The 22,043-nt window shown below is 41.5% G+C and overlaps 1 protein-coding gene across 1 annotated transcript in view; it reads left to right on the forward strand.

The window, feature by feature from the left end:
- The window catches only part of TTC28 (tetratricopeptide repeat domain 28), a 498,533-nt gene that overhangs the window by 357,906 nt on the left and 118,584 nt on the right, over positions 1 to 22,043 (forward strand). Inside the window, exon 12 of the mRNA XM_088465579.1 lies at positions 16,208 to 16,348. Within this exon, the coding sequence (XP_088321705.1) occupies positions 16,208 to 16,348 (141 nt within the window). The remainder of the gene's footprint in view (positions 1 to 16,207; positions 16,349 to 22,043) is intronic.

Genomic DNA, 22,043 nt, shown 5'->3' on the forward strand with positions numbered 1-22,043 from the left:
ATTAGTGGGAATACATCATTTTTATAGCTGAGAATAGTCTTAAAGAAAAGACACTCTAAGGTTGTTAAACATTTTATAGGTTTAAGGATTATATACATGTGTATAAAAGAAGACTATCTGTAGGGTCATTTGTGAAGTGTCACCAGACAGGCAAAGGCAGCTGTGACTTCAATTCCAGACATTCAAAGTAAAATAAAGTTTTCTTGACATGAAAAGTCACTTTGTTCTATCTGTGTGTTTATGCTTTTACAGTATTGTTTTATTTTTTTAAAGAACATTTAAGAATTTATTTGTAGACCTTATGTATTTGGAGTCTTTATGTTTCATCTTACATTTGATCGATAAAGAGCCCCTCAGCTTCTCTCATCTCCTACTGGTAACAGAATTTCCATTCATCCCAGTATTCCGCCTGCTTCTCTCTGCTTCTCTCTGCTTGTTTTTTTTTCCATTTGCTGTCTTGCTTTTATGTGAAAGGATATAATGATATCACATTCTATGTCCATGCAGGAAACAGCATTATAATACAAATAATTCCCAACTGTTTGGTCCTTTTGACATATACGAGTTGTTACATTGTATTAATCTTGTCATTTTGCTTCCACGCCCCCCCTAAATGTCAGCGTTAATGTCGGTGCCATCTGCATGAAGCAAGCCTTCCCTCTAAACAGGACATAATGAAAGGATACACACCCTGCTTTATGTTCATTGTCACTGAATTGTGCAGAATTATTTTAGTATCCTCTGGGGCCACAGCTTATCAGAATGAGGAGCCCCTCAGACAGTCAAATAATATGAGTTTTATTCTTATCAGCTGTACAGGAGCCTGTGATAAGGTTGTTGTAGCAAAATTATTGTAAAATCCCCCAGAGAGCTTGCCAGGCCCTTCTGTACAAATTATATGGAGGCAGTGATCGTCCTTTATCAATTTCCTTTGTTTTTGTGGTGTTGTCAGAGCTCCACAGATTGATCAGCCTGTAGAAATGAATGTGCACGTGATTCTGGTCATAAAACACTGTAAAAACCTGTTTTAGTTGCTGTATGAATTGTAATTGAATAAAATGGTAAGCTTTAAAATGTGGCAGCGATTTTGAAATTGGCAAAATTGGGAGTTGGGACATCTTATTTGTTGTTTCTTAAATGACTACAGTTATGTCATGGTTTAGGGAAAACCCAACAACAAGGTCTTAGGGCAGAGGTTCCCAAACTCCGCCATTACAGTCCAGGTTTTAAGGATATCCATGCTTGAGCACAGGTGACTTAATCCGTCAATATAATTTAACCATCTGGTCTCAAGCGTGGATATCCTTAAAACCTGGACTGAAATAGCGGAGTTTAGGTATCTCTGACTAAGGGGATAGAATTTGGGAGGACAAGGAATCTGCTTTGTGTGCTGTGACTGTTGGCCAGATGTACTAAGCCCTGAAAAGTGATAAACCGAAGAGTGTTAAACAACCAGCCAATGAGCTCCCAACTGTCATGTTTCAAACAAAGCCTGTAACATGACAGTTGGGAGCTGAGTGGCTGTTCATTTATCACTCTCCCTTTATCACTTTTCAGAGCTTAGTACATCTCCCCCACATGTGCGCTAACTCAGGAACTAACTGATAGCACCTCACCCACTGCACTAGCATGCCTCCCAATGTTCCTCATCCAAAATATTCCACCATTTTAGGTCACACACATCCACCCATACCACGTCACTTTCCTGCAAGACCACATTTTCATATAATTTTGTATTGGACATAGAGTACCAATAAATATAGTCCTATTTGCTGTCCCTACACCTAGTTCAAAATTACATTAGTGGTATAGCTTATATATTGCTTGTGCCATAGCAACATGCTGAATCATTAGCTGTCAAACACACAATGAATAATTGATGAATTATATGTTTAATTGCAATGCCATTCTCATACGTATGGTGCTGAGTGTCAGAGGAAATATAAGACATCAGTACAGCGAGTTTCTTTTATTGGCTCAGCCTCATCTGCCGTCTATCACACAAATATATTAATATTGGCTCTCCTACAAACCGCGACTCTATTATCTTCGCTATTATCCACTAACATCACCATTTCCTTTTTTTAATATCTGTACTTGATCTGATAGCTTCATCACTTCCTGTAGTAGAGTCATTTTCACATGATATTATCATGTTTTGCGGTATTAACATCACTTCTTAAAATGATAACATCAGGAGACATTGATTCCGTGTCACTATCAACACTTCACAGTTGTTTATGAACACTGAAGATAGAAGGTGCAGCCTAATCATAGGCTGGTAACACTGCACCGCAATCAATGTTCCAATAATAATTTCCTGCCTCCATAGCCTGTAACTCAGCAAGTATATAGCTTACAGCTCAGTATACATTGTTTCCTTGTAATGCTTCTAGGTATAAAGTCATTATGTGGTATCCTAACATTTTGGTCTCTAAAATGATATTTTGGTCTTCCAAACTGTAAGCTTTATATTTATCAGCTAGTACAAGTTGTTCTTTACATATGTTTATATATTTGCCTGTGTTTTATACGGGTTTGGGATGCCAGTGCTCAGGATCCCGGGGGTCAGAATTCCAACGCCGGCATCCCGACAGGGTTAGGATACCGACACCTGTCGGTAATTATCCTACCCCTAACCCTCCCTCTCCGCATCGTAAACCTACCCCCCCACAGCCTAACCCTAACCAACCCTCCCCGTGGCCTAAACCTAACCTTATGTCTCCGCAGCCTAACCCTAATCTCCCCCCCCCCCGGATCCTAACCCTCCCCCTAGTGCCTAACCCTCTCCCTAGTTCCTAACCCTAATCCTAACCCTCCTCCTAATCCCAGTAGTTACCGCCGGGATGCCGGTGGTCGGGATGCTGGCACCAGGATTCTGACTGGTGTCAAGAATCTGGTGCCGTGATTGTGAGCACTGGCATCCTGACAGCCGGGATCTCAACTGTATCCCGTTTTATAGTTACATTTTACATTTATAGTACATTGTGGTTAATGTAGAGACAGGTCATAATTAGCATTGCTGGGATTAGTTTGTGATATTCAGGTTATTTGTAAAGTGTTTCCTATGCTATGGTTCACAATTCACTGCAAAGTCAGCTCATCTGTATTATCATTTGCATGCAGACAAAAACAAATGACTTGGTTTGTGTGTAGCACTGTGGAGCTCTATAAAGAAATGTTGATAATTATAATATTAATAAGAATAATAGAGATGAGCGGTTCATTTTTGCTGAAAACCAAACACACAAATTTTGGGGTTCCGGGTCCCAGCTCGGATCACTTTGGGGTTCTGAGTAGACTGACTGACTGGAGTCTTCTCACTGAGTAGACTGACTGACTGGGATCTTCTCACCAAAATTATTGTAAAATCCCCCAGAGAGCTTGCCAGGCCCTTCTGTACAAATTCCTTTAAATTTCCTTATCAATATGGAGGCAGTGAACGTCCTTTATCAACTCGTATCTAAAAGCTGCATCAAAAATTTGAGCAAGAGTCCTTTTTGGTTGATGATAATGAGCACAGCATTAGTTGACTATAGGCCAGATTCAGAGCTGTATGCTAATCCTACCGCAGCTGTAATATTCGCAGCGTTGAATGTGCGTAGATATGCTAATGCAACAGCAGCCTGGATTTATACTGAGGCACCCACCTGACACCTTGTAGCTGTCCCCATCTGCATACACATACGCAGCATCGGACACTTATCAGGAAAACATCGACTCCTTGAGTAACTCTATAGTCACTCAGAATGGCCACCATAACTGAGACGCAGAAGCCGTGTTTCCTGCGTACGGGATCGCAGATGCAGAATTTGACACGCCACTGAAACAGTCAAGAAACACACCCTGTGGCCTGCCCCAAATGCCATAGACTTGCAGCATGTGACCACGGTAATCTAACTTGGCGCATGCGCAGTGGCAAAAAATCTCTCCATTTGCATAGCGTACAACTCGGAATCAGGCCCTATAGCAAAGAGGACATTTCCAACATGAATCATGTTACCCAGGAGACAATTCTCTATTTTACTATTCAATTTACCACTATTAGGTCACAGGGCCTAAAACATAGGGGGAGATTTATCAAAGCTTGAAGAGAGATAAAGTACCAACCAATATGCTCCTAATTGTCATCTTTCAAAAACAGCCCGTAAAATGACAGATAGAAGCTGATTGGTTGGTACTTTATCTCTCTCCAGGGCTTGATACATCTCCCCCACCGTTCCCTCTTACCCGGTCCCCATGTTTTAGAGCAACTCAGGCATACCTGCCTGCAATGGTCATTTTTTCGATAAAAGTGCCTGGAAAATCGTTGAAAGTGCCCAGTTTGCAGGAGGCTGTCATGACCTTTGTCCTATGCAGTCTAGAACCTTTCTTCTATGTAGTCTTTGTACCTTCAAACTCCTGCAGCTCCTGCACTTTGGAGGCCCTGCTGTTCTGCTGGCTGCTTTTTGCCAAAATGTATCTATGCTTGGTAGTGTTTCCTTTTATTAGACCAAGTTATTGCAGTTAGAATCCTGAAGTATACAATACATTGTTTCCCAGTGAAATTAGTTATATCAAGGATAGTATGTTTTTTGTTGTTGTTTTCACATAGCACATTTCACTACAACATTATGGGGTGTATTTATCAATGGGTGAAGATGTTCCCTCCGCAATATAGCTTTTTTTTACATCGACCGGTTTATGAGAAGGATTGTAGCCGATAATAGCATTGTTATCTAATAGCTATACCTATAGTGTTGACAAGTAACAGCCTACCTATTCTGTTATGGCCAAAACGGAATGGCAACAACACATTCAAGTCATTGCGCTTGCAATATGGTAAATCAATATTAATAGTTGTTTATATTTACATATTCTATCATGTCAATATGATATGCTAAATATTTGTTTCTGTATGCCTGTGGATAAGAAGATTCTTTTACTGGCCTTAGAAAATTGTGAATATTTATATAGCAATTAAGAAAATCATAAATTTGAGAGGCTTAAGTCTCTTATCTGCCTCTCCATTCTACTATACACTTTTCTATATAAACACAAGCTTTTCTGCTTCACCAGTCCAACACTGAACCACGCTTGGGTACGTTAAGAGCTGTTTTGGAAATGCTGCAGATGTTTCATATGCTAGATGTTAGCCTCCCTTCTCTAAGCCACATAGAGTCCAAATAACAATGATATTTTCTGTGATATGCAGCTGTGTGATTGATACTTGCAAATAATTTACATTTGTTCCATTCACAAACCCAGCAATGGTTTGCATGCTTATTTCAGAAACAAGAGGAAATGATTACATTAATTGTAGACCTCAAGTTGTCATAATACATGTAAGTGCATATATGCAAAACACATTTATTTTGGATGGGGTGGGGGGAATTCAGTTAAGGTTTCACTTTTTGTTTTGGTTTTTTTGCATCAACTTTTTTATTTGTGCATCTGCCTGCATACTGTATATGCAAATAATAATGGTTTTACATGCAATTTTTTATTGATTATTGACCATTGAGAAGTAAATATGAATGAAATCAATCAACCAATCAGTTCTTACACCATTGAGTGGTTATAATGAAATCTGATGGCTAACATATGTCGGTTGCGTGCACTTAATAAACTCTTATTTCTTATCGTTTGACAGAGATAAATTATATTTTAATGATGTGTCATTTTGATGCAGTTAATCTTCATGCTCAGCTGTGGCTGGCAATGCTCTGCTGACCCTTTCTTTGTATTGTGGAGACTGCAAATTAATTAAACATTGCCATTCATTTTCGATTTCTGTTGTAGCAACTGACCTGTAATCAAATTGTTTGTCTGCCTGCTTTTAGCAGTACAGTTTACCAGATGACATGGTTTCATCTACATCTACTCCCAGATTATGTTTTAAATTTTAATGTTCTGCTATCGCATAAGGCAAAGAGTATATGGCTGCAAAGGGAATTTAAACGGGGGGTGGGGGGAATCAAGACTATAAAAAACGTGCATTTCATGGATTTTTCAAGAACAAAGCCATCCAGTGGGTTTAGCCGGAGTCGAAGGCTGGTAATAGGTCACATTACATTTTTCTATTTCAGTCTATTCGGGAAGTGGTGACAATTACTAACAAGATTTATTTCAGGGTTGATGTATTTTGTAGGATACAGGAACAGTGTTCATTTTTATAGGTAATCAGGTGGAAACTCCGTTTTACAGAACTTTGCAAGATTCATTTGACCTTTTGATTTATATTTCAAGCTGTCTTAGACTGAGAATTCAGTTTCCTAGCTCTGGTTCATGGACATGGTTACAGAGAGCAGCGTAAGTGTTATTCCACTATACCTCGTAAACAACTGCTGTTTTACAGTTGAACACCCAAAATGCTTTTCCAGCCATTTCTAGTCTTTTTATAGGTTCTAAAAATATAAAAGTGGTGAAAAACAGTTTATTAAGCATAATTTTTTTTCCAGATTATGTAACAAAAAAAAAATGTTTTCTATAGTTACATTTTAGATAAGTATTTTTCTGGTATTTAAAGTATCAAGCACATTTTGCTTTTTCTATACATTGTTGATTTATTTGGCAGGATGCCCTTCAGTTGTCTGAATGTAAAAGTAGGCCTCAGATTTAACTATACGCGTACACATAAAAAAAACACAAAAATTACTACAATAGGGGTTCATGGCTCAAATGTATTTGGCAAAAGTCTAAAACATTTCATTCAAATTGCATGCTTTATTGTGACTTTTTTATATAACAAAAATTAAATAATACATGGTAAAGATAATTTGGTTTCATTTGAAGGTTTTTATTTTGGAAAGGGTCCTTGCACTTCAGCTTTCTCAGCCCATTTATTAATGTGGTTGTTATGTTCCCTATCTCTGAGTACTTCCCGGGGTGTCCACTGAGAAAAATAAAAAGAAGGTAAAATTGTACTAGACACATTGTAAATACTAATTTGACAGCATGACTGATACAGTCCTAAACATTTTCTTTCCTTCACCATAAACTTTTTCATTTACAACCTAGAGTACAAGTGTAGCTAGTTCATTATAAACTCGGCCTTTCTTGCTGGGTAAGATCAGTGACTTCTATGTGCTGATTACACTTTTTCCTATTGCTGAAATTGTTTCACCTCCCCAACAAGCCAATGATTTCTTCAGTAATCTGGAGATTATATTGATTAGCTGAAAATCACTTAGTGTGATTCCCGGTTTGGGTCCATTAAGGAAACTACTGAGTTGTCACTAATGCACAAGAAATGGGACACACAGAGCAAGATTAACAATGAGGTGGTTGGAGCTTCAGCTCCAGGCCTCTGCATGAAAATAGGCCCATTATCATGGCAGTATTATAATGCACAAGACTGCCTTGCTGGCCCCACACTTGGCCATAAATTATAATCATTCAAATTGTATTTCTAATTTTTTCACTAAATTATGCTTTTTTTTTCTATTTTTATGTATTTAGAGAGATATTGTGGCTGATAGTAAAGGGGTGTACATGGCCATGTTTCCCTGGCCACACCCACACAGCACTGGTCACAGCTCCTCCCCTTCTCAGTTTAGGCCCTTGAACATTTTCAGCTCCAGACCAATGTGACCCTTACTCTGGCTCTTGGGACACATATACCCTTTGGTCAACTGATTGAGTTGTCCTGCCTTATAGCATGTAATAATTTAAAATGTAGTTATATATGGCTACAAGGACTAGTTTACTTGGAGAAAAGCACAACCAACAACAGTGCAGTAATAAAAGTATGCCTGAATATATAAAGCCTGATGAGTTGAACGTACGTCCATTTGCAGAGGGTATACTGCATCTTATCACATAGCGTATGCTCTGGAAATGTGTGGAATATTCCAGGCGTATCAATTACACCAGGTATGGGCTTGTGCAAGTCCACCCTGATGATTGTGGTGACCAGCACTCTAAAGTCTATATTTCCAACTTGTATCCCACATAAAAGGGGAGACTGTCTTTAGTAGATGGCCAAAGGTTCTAGCGCCACAGAAAATAAGAGGGAAGACAATGGACACCCTGTCTCATACCCCATTTTATAGAAAAAGGAGTAGAGAGGTACCGATTACATGACACCTGAGTGGTCGGAGTAGTATATGATGTTTGTAATATTGAGACAAAAGCGTCCAGAAAACCAGACCACGTCAAAGTATAATATAGGTGACACCAAATGACCATGTCACATGCCTTTTCGGCATCTAATGACAAGATCTCTTTGGTGGACTGGTCCTTGGACTAGCTAATGTATTGTATCAAAGAAAGAACTCTCTGAATGCAGGGCTGGTTCTAGATCAAGTGGAGCCCAGGGCAAAATTTCCTTTGGTGCCTCCCTCCCCACACACACTCACTTCACAATGGTCTCACACATGCTGTCCCATAGCCACAAACACTGCCCCATAGCCTGCCCCTACAGTCACAAACTGCCCATAACCTTCCCCCATAGACACACTGCCCCATAGTCACACACACTGCCCCATAGCCTGCCTCCATAGCCACACACACTGCCACCATAGCCATACACACACTGCCCCCATAGCGCCACACACTGCCCCCATAGTAACACACACTGCCCCCATAGCCACACACACTGCCCCCATAGCTACATGCACTGCACCCATAACACACACTGCCCCCTAGCCTGGCCCCATAGCCACACACACTGCCTCATAGCCACACACGCTGCCCCCATAGCTACACACATTGCCCCATAGACTGTCCCATAGCCTGTCCCCGTAACCACATGAACTGCAGAAATCCATAGAATGTATTACTCACTGCCCTCATGGACCTGGACAGTGGGCTTATGTTCCTCCTCCTTCAGCTGCTCTGGTGTCTGGGTCAGCTCCGAGTCCACTCTTTGCGCTCTTCTGTGTGGTGAGGTGAGCTGGGAGGAGCCTACCCGAGGAGATGGGTCATGCTGGGTATTGCAGACAGGGTGGCTGGTGAGGCACTGACAGTGATGTCACCGGCATAGCACCTCAGCCAAGCTAGCCAGACAGAGCAGCAGAGCTTCTGCTAGAGCTGCGCCCTTCAAGGCTACAGCACTCCGAACGACTACCCGATTAGCCCGTACCTTGAGCTGCCCCTGTCTGAATGTTCTCCACAGAATGTCTGACTGAGATAAAAACCCATTTGATCTGGATGAATTACAATGGGCAGTGCCTGTTTTAGTCACTTTGCTAGTATTTACGTCAGTATTTTAATAATATATGTTAAGTAATGAAATGGGACGATATGATCCCGGCTCACTTAAATTACGACCTGCCTTAGGCAAAGCTTTCAATATTGTTGAGTTAAAATAGGTAGGCATTAAATTATGGTCAATAATATAATTATAAATTGCTGTAAGTGTGATACAAATCTTGGGAGAAGATTACAAAAGTCTGCACTAAGACAGGTCCTGCGGCTTTGCCAGGTTTCAAATGTTTAATTGCCATTTTAACCTCTTCTTCTGTAATAGTAAAAGCCAACATGGAACCTAGCTCAGGTGACAAGTGGGATATTGGCCATCCGTCCCAATATGTAGACATAATAGCAGAGGAGGGAGAGTGAGAGTACAAATTAGCATAATATAACGTTTGCTATTTATAATTGGAAAAGGTAAGAGCCATTCAGCAAACAAAGGGGATGAACTACCATAGGAGACTTAGAGTTATGCAATAAATTGGTGAGAAACTTACCCATCTTATTACCAAACTTATGAAATTGGTAATCTTTTTGATACAAGTAACATTTGCCCATTTAAATAAAAAAGTGGGACTTGGATGTTAGATATGTGGTTCTAATGGATAGGGAAGGGCATGAATTATATGCCTGGTATTCCTCACTCAACTTATTTTGGGCTATAAGATAATTATCTAATATAATTGTTTTTCATGTGCAGAAGTATATGAAATAATACACCGTACTGCAGTCTTTAAGGCCTGTCCAAATAAAGGTGGATTTTCCTCCTCATGAGGCAAGTTATGCATGTGGTACTCCTCCCATGCAGCCTCCATCTTATTACAAAACTTCAAAAACTGGAAGGAAGATGTACCAAGCCTTGGGGGTCAATCCTATTCAATGCCAAGGGTGCGATGTGCCATTGCAACGGCGTTTAAACGCTGGAGACGGACCGGCACATCGCACCCTTCGCAGCCTGACTCGACCATGAATTTGCCAAACTTCATAGGGCAGCGAGCAAAATTTGGGGAATCCGGACTACCATAAAGTGCGGTCACTGCCGTGATGACTCGCACTGGCAAGATCATCGCACGGAATAGGATTGACCACTTGGAGAGTGATAAAGTGGAGAAGTTGCCCAAAGCAACCAATCAGCGTCTAACTGTCATCATAAAGACTGTGCTAGATAAATGACAGATTACATAACACAAAGAGAGAATAAAAAGTGTGTCACTATTGGGTGCACTAGATTAAAACATACCTTTTAATTCAAACGTCTAAAATTGAATTCCATATAATTTACCAATGAGTTTTTTTTTTAAATACAGAAAAAGTGAGAAAAGAAATATAAAATTCTAAATATTAAAATATTTCAAAAAAACTGTGTCTTTAATTTGTCTTCTTTACAATTCAAAAATATTGTATAGTTTGCACTTCATCATTCATATATGTGGGGTACATATTTAGTGTTTGTTCATATGTCCTTTTAAATTAAACACAGATATGAGATTCAAATTATATCCTCTATTGATCTCTCAAATATTATAGATACTGTTTAAATATGACTGTTCTGGTCTGTTGAGCTATAAAGATATCTGCTGGCAGGGTCTGCAGTGTATAAACACTCAGGTGGACTTAGCGGTGATGTCTGACGCAAGCAGATACTTTCAGTCCCTTGATTACCGTTCTGAGACGCAGAATTTGGATGCAGAGACAGTGATTTTCAGTAGGCATCACTGGGTGGTAACAGGAGAGTGGCTAGCCAGATGCAGGTGTGATGCAGTCAGCGACTGCTTTTAAAGATGCAATTGCACTAACACAGACAGCAATATTCAGATGGAGATAAAAAGCCACCATAGGGCTCTTGCGACCTTTGATGGTGCGTATTAATACACAAACTGACAGATTAGAGCCGCAGCCAGGGGACATCTCTGTAGGAAGACCATGGAATTATCATTGTTTTGATTGCAGATCGCAAAGTTTACGTGAGGCCACCCCAAAGGCTTCTTTAAGCAAATAGTTAAGGCACCTGGAAAGCACAACTCAATGCCGGGCACCTGGGTGGTTTCGCTGAGGGCCAACACGGTGATCTCTTTCTTTGACTAAATTGTCACATACATCTTGGATGTTCAATAAAAAAGTGTAAGGAATTATGTAGGACATTAGAGAGTCCCGGACCCTCGATGGTTTCTGGAACCTACGATCCTGAAGTTGTTGCATCTTGACCAATTTTTTGGGTCATTACATTTATTCCAAATCTAATGCTGGGAACACTCCATTATAGTGGATAATGTTTTCAGTGTGGCTTCATCATGAAAAAGTTCCCCTATTTTATGTTATACCTCTTTTCCACCAAAAACCCAGGTCCGACCTGGGTTTTTGGACATGGTTCCAACCCTGGTCAGACCCAGGTCAGACCCATTTACACTGCACCTTTGATCTGGGTTACTCCCAGGTCAGCCCTGTTCACACTGAACTCAGGTCTGCCCTGCTAAACCTGTGAGGTCATAAAAAGTGGGAGGTGACTGCTCCACAACCACCAATCCGCTCATTTTAGGCATGATCCAGATCAGATAACCTGGGTTGCATTGTTTACACTGCACCATTACCTGGGTCCATCCTGGGTCCAACCCTGGTAGCTACCTGGGTTGGATTGCAGGGTCACTTGACCCAGGTTATTTTTCAGGGACCCTTTTACACTGAGCTGCAACCCGGGTAGACCCAGCAAAAACCCAGGTTTTTGCTCTGGTGTAAAAGGGGTATAAGTTTTCTAAAATGCTTTGTGGGAGCTGCGAGATCTGATGTTTTATGTCAGGGGTTTGTGCTTGTAGTAGGGGGCCGATAGCATCTCTGATCGACTGAACCATGCCCCCATAAGTGACAAGGATCTCAGGGGATGGGAGTATCTTGTTACTGTGTGGTAGATGAGCAGCCGGAAGGAGCCTTGGAGCCAGGGTATCATCGGGCTGGGAGAGGTAGGTAGCGGGATCACTATGCGTTGTAGGGGTGTATTAATGCCTGAGGAGGCCCATGTGCACCGCACACCCTACACCCATTATAAATACGTCTATTGTCCATTGTAGCTTATCCTGCCCCTACCTTTGCAGCTTTGCTGACATGGGAGGCATCAGGAAATGCTCCATATAAGAGCGCTTGGACAGCGGACACTGGGGCTCACCGAGGGCACCATCTGGAGGCAAATTAGCGGCCATGAAATCGGGAGTAGGCTGGGCAGGCACAGAGCAGCTCCCAAACCCAGCTTACATGCCCTAAGCCTGTACAATATGACAAAACCCTGCTTCCTTTTTTAGGTTTCTAGTGCAGTAAAATAGATATTTTCTTGCACCCCACTAACTTTTTTCATCCAAGTGTCTGGAATCTGGAAACTGAAACATTTCAGGTAACTATTTCCATTGCACCAATCAGGCCACACAGATGTGCCATCCTAAATCACTACTGATTGGACTATTCCAATCATTGGGGTCCACTGCAACTTGAGATTCTGGTATCTCAAGTTGCAATTCAATTATGTTAGGTGTCTCTTTTGTACAATCAATGACTACATATGGGTACACCGAAATTAATTGTATGTCCTTGAAAATAATAAAATATAAGTAATATATACATTTCTTTTTTTATACTATTAAATTAATTATAATCATTTTACTATTGGTGTTTAGTAATAATATCATCGATTTATGTTAGAACTGGATCAATCCAATAAATTTCTTTCAAGCTCTTCATAGCCTGTTACATAAATGGTTACAATTCATCACTCAGTGCGCCACAAATAAAATTTATAATGCAGCCGCGTGTAGGATATTTTTTGTTTGCATGCATAATTTAGTGCACTTCATACATTTTAAAGCATTTATGATATCGCTGAGAAACATCAGGAGTAAGAAGTATGAACATTGCTTGAGAAATGACACATTTGCATCATGTCTCCACTCTCAGAGATAACCTGTGCAATAATTACATAATCGTGTTGTTGTCTGAAATGCATTAGGAGCCAGTCTCATCAGTATGGTGTCTTGCCCTGTGAGAGCAGTGCTTTCTGGCCTGTTTCTATGGCAAGTAGGGAAAGTCTATTTCTATGAGGTACTGCACTGCTTTATAGCATTACCATTTAGGACAATGAACATTCAATTATGGGAAGGTTTGCCATCAATATAGAATGAGGAATAACTTAAATTCACGAGGCAAAGGTCTCTTGGTCATTTATAGTCTCTATTCATATTACTATTGGTTCAGCACATGAAATTAGCCTCGACAGTGGGCAACAACAGTTACATTTTAAGTGGGTCATTCAATTATGGAAACATAGAATTTGACGGCAGAAAAGATCCATTTGGCCCATCTATTTGCAAAGTGCATCACTAAACAGTCTGGCAAGTGCACTTCATAACCAGTAACATCATTACTTTATCCCATTAACCCTAAAATGTGGAATGGTAAATTATCTATGTTTAGCTACTCTAATATGAGGAGTGCTGCTGTACTCCGCAATGGCACATTGCTGAGAATTGAATCGCTCCCTAAGCAAATACCAGATGAATAGCAGGAGCTGCACTGAGGTAGTTAATGGATCATCAGCAAAAAGCCTCCATACACACTTGCTATATCAGTATACACACACATAACTCAAGAGTGCATTTCCATATACTGTAGCCAGGGGCGTTTTAAGACAGTAGGGGGCCCGTGTGCACTTCCTGTGCGGGGCCCTCTCCCCGGCAGCCGACTGACGCGGCTAGCCAGCCACCGGAGCCTTAGTAGACTCCGAGCACTAGAGTGTGCCCGGAGTCTACTGCGCATGCGCAGAACGCCGGAAATTGGCCATGGAGGCCATTTTTCCAGCGCCCTATGCATGCGCAGTAGACTCAGGGCACACTCTAGTGCCCGGAGTCTACTGCACATGCGCAGAACACCGGAAAAATAGCCGCAGCGGCCATTTTCCAGTGTTCTGAGCAGCGCAGACACGCGACGTGGGACCACGGACAGGTAAGTCTAAAATAAAATGGGTGTAGTGTGTGCGGTGCGGGGCCCCTCTGGACCCTGGGAGCCCGTGTGCCCCACACACACTGCACTCATTATAGATACGCCCCTGACTGTAGCACACACAAACATAGGACACAAGGTACTGTAAAACATTCCTTAGCTCAAATATGATAGGTCCTCTTTCATCACGGGGTAAGTTTAGAATTTGAACCAGGGCTTGGGTTAACATTAGGGCTATTCAGGATTTTGATTCAATTAATCTGTAAATTGGAACTAGGGATCTACAATCAAAGCCTCAATATTCTGCATTAATGCAGGATCGGCTTCAGGTCATCGCTGACAACTGATCATCATTGGGAAAGCAATGATATTTTTCTTGTATTATCAATGTGCAGGAGACCTGCTTCTTCCCTCACATATTGCAGCAACACAACAAACGTCCCCATCTCCACCCACTGAGCTGGCTGTATTCTCAGAGCGAAAAGGTTTCACCAATGATTAGGTGAAGCATGTGAATGGGGAGGAGTGAGACTGTGAATGAGGAGATGGGACACAGCATCACAATCACTATGAGGCCTCCATAACACGCCTCCCCCCACAGTTGATCAGAGAAAGTATTGATGTAGCCAATATGTCAGCCTTGTGGTATTGATCCAAATTTCGCTCAATGTCGGACCATGAGTATCAATGCTTTTGATTCATCTAAGCTCAATGTACATCCCTAATTGGGATACATAATACACACAGTGCAGGCAGTCATATTGTATATTGATACATTACTCATGAGAATGTTCTAGGAAGCCAGTGACTTTATGGAGGCATCTATATTAGTATACATAGATTTCTTGACATGTGCAGAATGCATCAAGCATCACATTTTGCATACAATTCATCCTGACACTCAGCGCATGGACGCCAGTGTTAATAACAGAGGTATGCATGGAGAAAATTGCAAAGCACAGCTCTCCCGATAAGAACTGTCCTTTGTGAGAGATGGATTTCCGGGTTTATGACCCAGAAGTCCCTCTGCAAATATGCAGAACAACGCGTGGGCCGCCGGGGGTTCTGGGAGGATTGTGATTGGATCTATCTAACAGCACTGCGGAAACGTTTGCAGAAATGTGGTCAAACCCCCGAAAACTGTATTTTCGGGGGTTTGACCGCATTATTGATGATAATGCGTTCCGCCCTATGTCTTTAAAATGGACTGTGTAGTATATTTTATTCCACAGTTCCCTTCTTCCACGGTGCACAGAGAATGGTGCGTTAAATTAGGAGTGGATGGAACTGGGGGTACATAAATGTGTAACTCCTATAGGAGCAGTGAGTGCATCTTTTGTGGGGCCCACAACTGTGGGGAAGCCTGCCTTTCCTGTCAAAGCCTCATATAAGTGAATATTTTGCCACTGGGCGGAACTTGGGGGATCTTACCAAATTTGTGCAATGAGGTCCACAATGTTTAGTAAATACTTTCATTGCACAGGTGATGGATCATCGTCATGGACCATGGATATGGATAATTTTTTCAACATTTGTCTGTTTATTCAGCAATATGCTTCAGATCACAAGAATGTATCAGTCTTCTGTTTCCAAACTATGAGAGCCAAATGTATGTAGTGCAAATCTAATAAACCTGTCACAATCCAAGTAATGAACTGCCAGCAAAATAGCCAAACTCCCGGTTTGAGTACAGAAATCAGCACTAGAACAGTAACAGCCAGACACAAACATAGAGAAATAAGCACTGTAATGAGCATAAGAAAACACCAGAAGCCCAAATGAAAAGCAGGAAAAAGCAAGAAACAGGAATCATAAGAGGCAAACCAGAACAGATTGTAAGCACGGTAACACAAGGGGTATTGGAACCAGGAGCCAATAGGTGATTATGTGCAAACATCTCTGATTTTCATTAGCAACATATTTTGTAACCTGTTTATTGGGTACTCATTTTAAAAATGTTCTGACTTTATTACTTACAGTGATATAATTAAAATAAAAACAAATGAAATCCCGTCAAGCATGTTTTAAAGTGTTATGTTGTCTGTTTTATCTCCAGGACTTGTGCAAGCAGCGAAACTGAAAGTGAGGCAGGAGATTATATGGACCAGCAATATGATGACCTTAACAATAAAATAAACTCTGTAACAGACCCAACTGGATTCCTCAGGATGGTTAGCAGAAATAACACTTTCAACAGGTAGGGGCACTGCAAACAAGCTACTAGTAAGGTATTTATTTTTTTGTGGCAGTATAAAAAGTTCACTATAATTCAGTAACTGATTTTTTGTTAGCTTTGTCCGCTCTATCCCCCTGATACAACTTTTAATGCCAGCCAATTAGTGGAGACATTTCTGCCGCTGCAGAGGAACAACACTCTATATAATGCAAATGTTATTATTATGAAATTGTTCTTTATCTCAACTATTATGAGAGCCCTACATAACTCACCGTGGAACATAATTGGCTTCTTTGAGCAGATCTAATTATCCATAGAGCAGCAATCTGTTCTGTTCTGTCATATATCACTTTACTGTGTGAAAGGACCGTACTTTTCTTGTGAACCTACAGAATCAGTGTTTGGTTTATACTATTTTGGAAGCTTAAGTCAACTGCAAATTAAGAAGAATGAATACGGGCTAAGTGTAAGGGGGTCATTTTTCTAACAGGCTACATCATTGGTTAGCACATTTTTTCCCATTTCTCATTTGTTATTGCTTTTACTAGTCACAAAGTAGTATCTTGTCCGAAATGCCAATAGTTGGTATGGGTGGATCAATAAGAAATATGAAGTTGATTATGCTATATGTTCACCTATATATTTCAAGTGACATTTAGAGGCATTCTGAAAGCTTTTCTGTTTTATATATTTCATATAATTTGTATTTGTAGTATATTTTCTAAGTTGCAGCTTTGCCTAAGGGGCTTCTTATCAGGACCCTCCCCCTGATCGCCCCTCACGGACGATTGTGCAGAAGGTCGCCATAGACGCTTCTGGGTGTTAAACCCGAAAGTCCCTCTGTCCGGAGCCATCGCAAAGGACAGCTCTTATCGGGAGAGCTGTCCTTTGCGATATTCTAGGTACATACCGTGGTAATGAACCTCGTTATGTAACCGAAGACAGGCGGCATGTACCGCATCACGCATGCGATGCTTAGTACATCCTGCCCACAATTTTTAAATAAAATTAAATACCTTAAGGCACATCTTTATTCATTGTTAAGGCAAAGGTGCTAGTGTTTTACCATAAAAATGGCAAACATTCTTTTTTTTCTAAATGCTTGCATACAGTACAGACGCTCTCACAGCTTTGGCTATTGTATCCAAAATAGGAATAATCACAACTCCCATGCCTAGGAAAAATACACCACAGTGATCACGCACCACCACCAAATCCCGTGATGTGGGCATCACAGATATAAACCACTTACACAGATTTGACTAGTAGCGAGACTAAATATTATAATCTATTCTCCAATAGATGTTGATCGAAAATAGCAGTAGATGGGACGCTGAAAGTGTAATAGTGTCAATGTTCTTATTATGTTTATACTCACTTTCAATTCTCAAAACATTGCCTTTAACATAAGTATTGGAGGTTCATTACCTGTCAGAGTGACAGACGTTTTATCGGACAGCCTGTACCCAATCGTACACTGTGAGATATTTCACAGTGCATGGCCACAAGATATCTGGCTTCCTCCCCTAAGGAGGAAACATTTCCTTACTCCTCCCACGGGAAGGAACAGGGAAAATGTTGGACGGTCGGCCACGGCAGCGCATACACTGCCAGATGTGGCCAACCAGTGAGCAGATAAGTTGGGCAAGTTGGAAGATTTTTAATGCCCGACCATCTGATCATCGCTGATCGGTTGTGGCCATACACTATGCAATTATTGGCCTGATCCACTGATAATGGCATAATGTATGCCCGGCTTTAGCCATGCCATGCATCTTTTCCTTTACACATGCAACTTAGCTGCATCACTAATGCAACAAAACTACAGTGCAAGGGTACATTGACAACTGGGGCTGACATTACTTGTACTCAGAGCTGTAAAAGGGCCTTTCTGCACCCTGTGCCCACCACACCTCCTGAGCGGGGGGAGTCGCAGCACCAGGTAGTACAACACTGACCAGAGCATTCTCAGGATGCTCCGGGGGAACTGTAAGAGCTGAAGTGTGCACATCTGGAGCGTCCAATGGATGCTCCGGCGCACTGTAGCAGTTATTCTGGCCGCATGGTGCTGTCCCAGGCATCCTGCTAGCCAGATGCAGGGACCGTGGGTTAGCAGCGATGCCAGGTTAAAAAAGGCAAAAGACAGAGTTCTGATACAAGTGGATGCACTATGTCTCCCAACACTTATCGTTACGCTTAATATGCAACTTTATACCCATTTAATACCAATTCCTTTGCAACAAAAGTAATAATCCCTGATACATTGTCAGTGACTATATGTGGCTAAATCGCAGCAAGTGTCTGACGCCATATAGTCTAAAGATACTGACTAGGTGAATGAGGACACATCTGTATTTAAAACAATGAAAGTGATGACTAACAAGGACTTCTCAGGGAGCCACATGCTTGTCCTCAGCAATAGAAGCAGTAACCTTCCTCACTTATTTCTCTAATCTATTATTTATATTAATTATGCAAAGAGACATTAATTTATTACATTTTCTTTTGTTCATGGATAACCTTTCTGTATACATAAACCAAGTGTGTAATAAGCATGTAGAACATAGATTGGGCTGGTGCAAATGAGTGCGCAGTAAGTGAAAGGCAGTATGCATTTTGTTATGGCAGTTGCAAGTGTTAATGTCCTGGTCTTTCTCATTTCTGGGAGCACCATACATTCGAATCCTAATAAAACATGAATTAGGAGAATGACCAAGCAGCCAGTTTTATGGGCATCTGGTGGCCTCATTCATCACCAGTACCAGTAATGGTCTTCCATGACCCTTAACGTTGTCTGCTTAAAGCACATGAAGCATGCAACCGGTGAAAGCAAATCACATAGGAATTAGTATGGAGCATTTTTTCTCTTTTATGAAATCCATTTCAGCATTGAAATTCTTATATTGTGTAGAAGGTTCAGAACTAAAAGGACAAAACTGAATGCAATTTTCAGTAGGCAGACATTTATGTTAATGAAGAAACACGTTCCTTACCTTGAAGACATCAAATAGCAACGATGGCTTGTTTAGAATATCAATTAGCTCTGCAAGTTTTCAGACTGGTTGTCTAATGAGAATGACATTTTCTCACTAATGAGTTACCACAAGGTATATTTTATTTCCTTTCCAATTTTTTTTTTCTCATAAGAATTTGCATTTTAAAATCAGAAATGTCATTATGAACCAAATACAAGGTGAATAACTACTGCTGTGAACCGTTTAATGATACGGTAAAATACAATACGTCTTAAAAGTTATCCACCCCAAATTTTCCATTTCATGTTCAAATGGATACCAGACTTTTGCTTGAATTGTGTTGTCATGGCTACCAGTTAGCTAATTAGCTATTCTTCCTCTAATATGTGAGGCGGCTCATTAATTTATATCACAATTCTGTGATGTTTATAGTTTAGTGTGGGTATTTTTACTATCTATTGTATTACAAATGTTTTGAGGTTCAAGTTACCGTTACAATGATCAGACCTCTTCATTTGTGGCCTATGTGGGAGAACACTGGTTCGTTAATTTTCATGGCTGGATGATAATCTGTTATATAGGATCACTTTTATTAGGGAGTGTGTAAATAACTGTCTGCACAATTTTTAATTTGCCAAACTGGCAGTCTGTGTTTTGCTTTTTTATAATTGTGGGAGTACATTGGTTGTGTATATGGGCACTGGTCCCTGACAGTTATCTTTACATAACTCAGTGTGGTTCCCAAGTTTTGTACGACCAAATCATCATACTGATTAATAACAGACTTTTCTAGTCTCTGAACGCTGTAGCACCATCTATGATTCTATGCATGCCACCATAGACACTTGCATCAGCCCTGTGACAGGTACAGTGTCTCCATCTGAACATGGCCTCTGTGGAAGTGGCAGCTGCTTTCACTGACATACCCTTGACACTCTCATGCCAGGCCCATGGAATGTTTTTTTTTTTTTTGCATTCACTTAAGGCCACCTCCTGGTCACCCCTCAGGAACGGCCATCTCTCTGCCACCCCATTTCTCATACTACTCTGTCACTAATTCTCGTACTACTTTGCTGCCCCATTTCTCATACAACTCTGCCACCCCAATTCTCATACTACTCTGCCACCCCATTTCTCACACTACTCTGCCGCCCCATTTCTCACACTACTCTGCCACCCCATTTCTTACACTACTCTACCACCCCATTTCTTACACTACTCTACCACCCCATTTCTCATACTACTCTACCACCCCATTTCTTATACTACTCTGCTGCCCCATTTCTCATACTACTCTGCCACCCCATTTCTCATACTACTCTGCCACCCCATTTCTCATACTATTCTGCCGCCCCATTTCTCATACTACTCTGCCACCCCATTTCTCATACTACTCTGCCACCCCATTTCTCATACTACTCTGCCGCCCCATTTCTCATACTACTCTGCCACCCCATTTCTCATACTACTCTGCTGCCCCATTTCTCATACTACTCTACCACGCCATTTCTCATACTACTCTGCCGCCCCATTTCTTATACTACTCTCTCACATCATTTCTCATACTTCTCTGCCACCCCATTTGTCATACTTCTCTGCCACCCCATTTCTCATACTACTCTGCTGCCCCATTTCTCACTACACTGCCGCCCCATTTCTTATACTACTTTGCAACATAATTTCTCATACTACTCTGCTGCCCCATTTCACACTACTCTGCTGCCCCATTTCTCACACTACTCTGCCGCCCCATTTCTCACACTACTCTGCTGCCCCATTTCTCACACTACTCTGCCGCCCCATTTCTTATACTACTCTGCCGCCCCATTTCTCATACTACTCTGCCGCCCCAATTCTAATGCTATTCTGCCAACCCATTTCTCATACTACTGTACTTTACCACCCCAATTCTTGTACTACTCTGCCACCCCATTTCTCATACTACTCTGCTGCCACATTTCCCATACTACTCTGCCACCACATTTCTCATACTACTCTGCCGCCCCATTTCTCATACTACTCTGCTGCCCCATTTCCCATACTACTCTGTCACCACATTTCTCATACTACTCTGCCGCCCCATTTGTCATACTACTCTGCCGCCCCATTTCTCATACTACTCTGCCGCCCCATTTCTCATACTACTCTGCTGCCCCATTTCCCATACTATTCTGCTTCCCCATTACTCATACTACTCTGCTGCCCCATTTCCCATACTACTCTGCCACCACATTTCTCATACTACTGTACTCTGCCGCCCCATTTCTTATAATACTCTGCTGCACCATTTCTCATACTACCATGCCGCCTCATTTCTCATACTACCCTGCCGCTCCATTTCTAATACTACTGTACTCTGCCACCCCAATTCTCCTACTACTCTGCCACCCCTTTTCTCATGCTACTCTGCAGCCCCAATTCTCATGCTACTCTGCTGCCCCATTTCTCATGCTACTCTGCAGCCCCAATTCTCATGCTACTCTGCAGCCCCAATTCTCATGCTACTCTGCTGCCCCAATTCTCATGCTACTCTGCAGCCCCAATTCTCTTGCTACTCTGCTGCCCAAATTCTCTTGCTACTCTGCAGCCCCAATTCTCATGCTACTCTGCAGCCCCAATTCTCATGCTACTCTGCAGCCCCAATTCTCTTGCTACTCTGCTGCCCCAATTCTCTTGCTACTCTGCAGCCCCATTTCACATACTACTCTGCAGCCCCAATTCTCATGCTACTCTGCTGCCCC

The sequence above is a fragment of the Taudactylus pleione genome, unplaced genomic scaffold (genome assembly GCF_031769625.1).
Source record: "Taudactylus pleione unplaced genomic scaffold, aTauple2 ptg000062l, whole genome shotgun sequence".
In the NCBI taxonomy this organism is placed as follows: domain Eukaryota; kingdom Metazoa; phylum Chordata; class Amphibia; order Anura; family Myobatrachidae; genus Taudactylus; species Taudactylus pleione.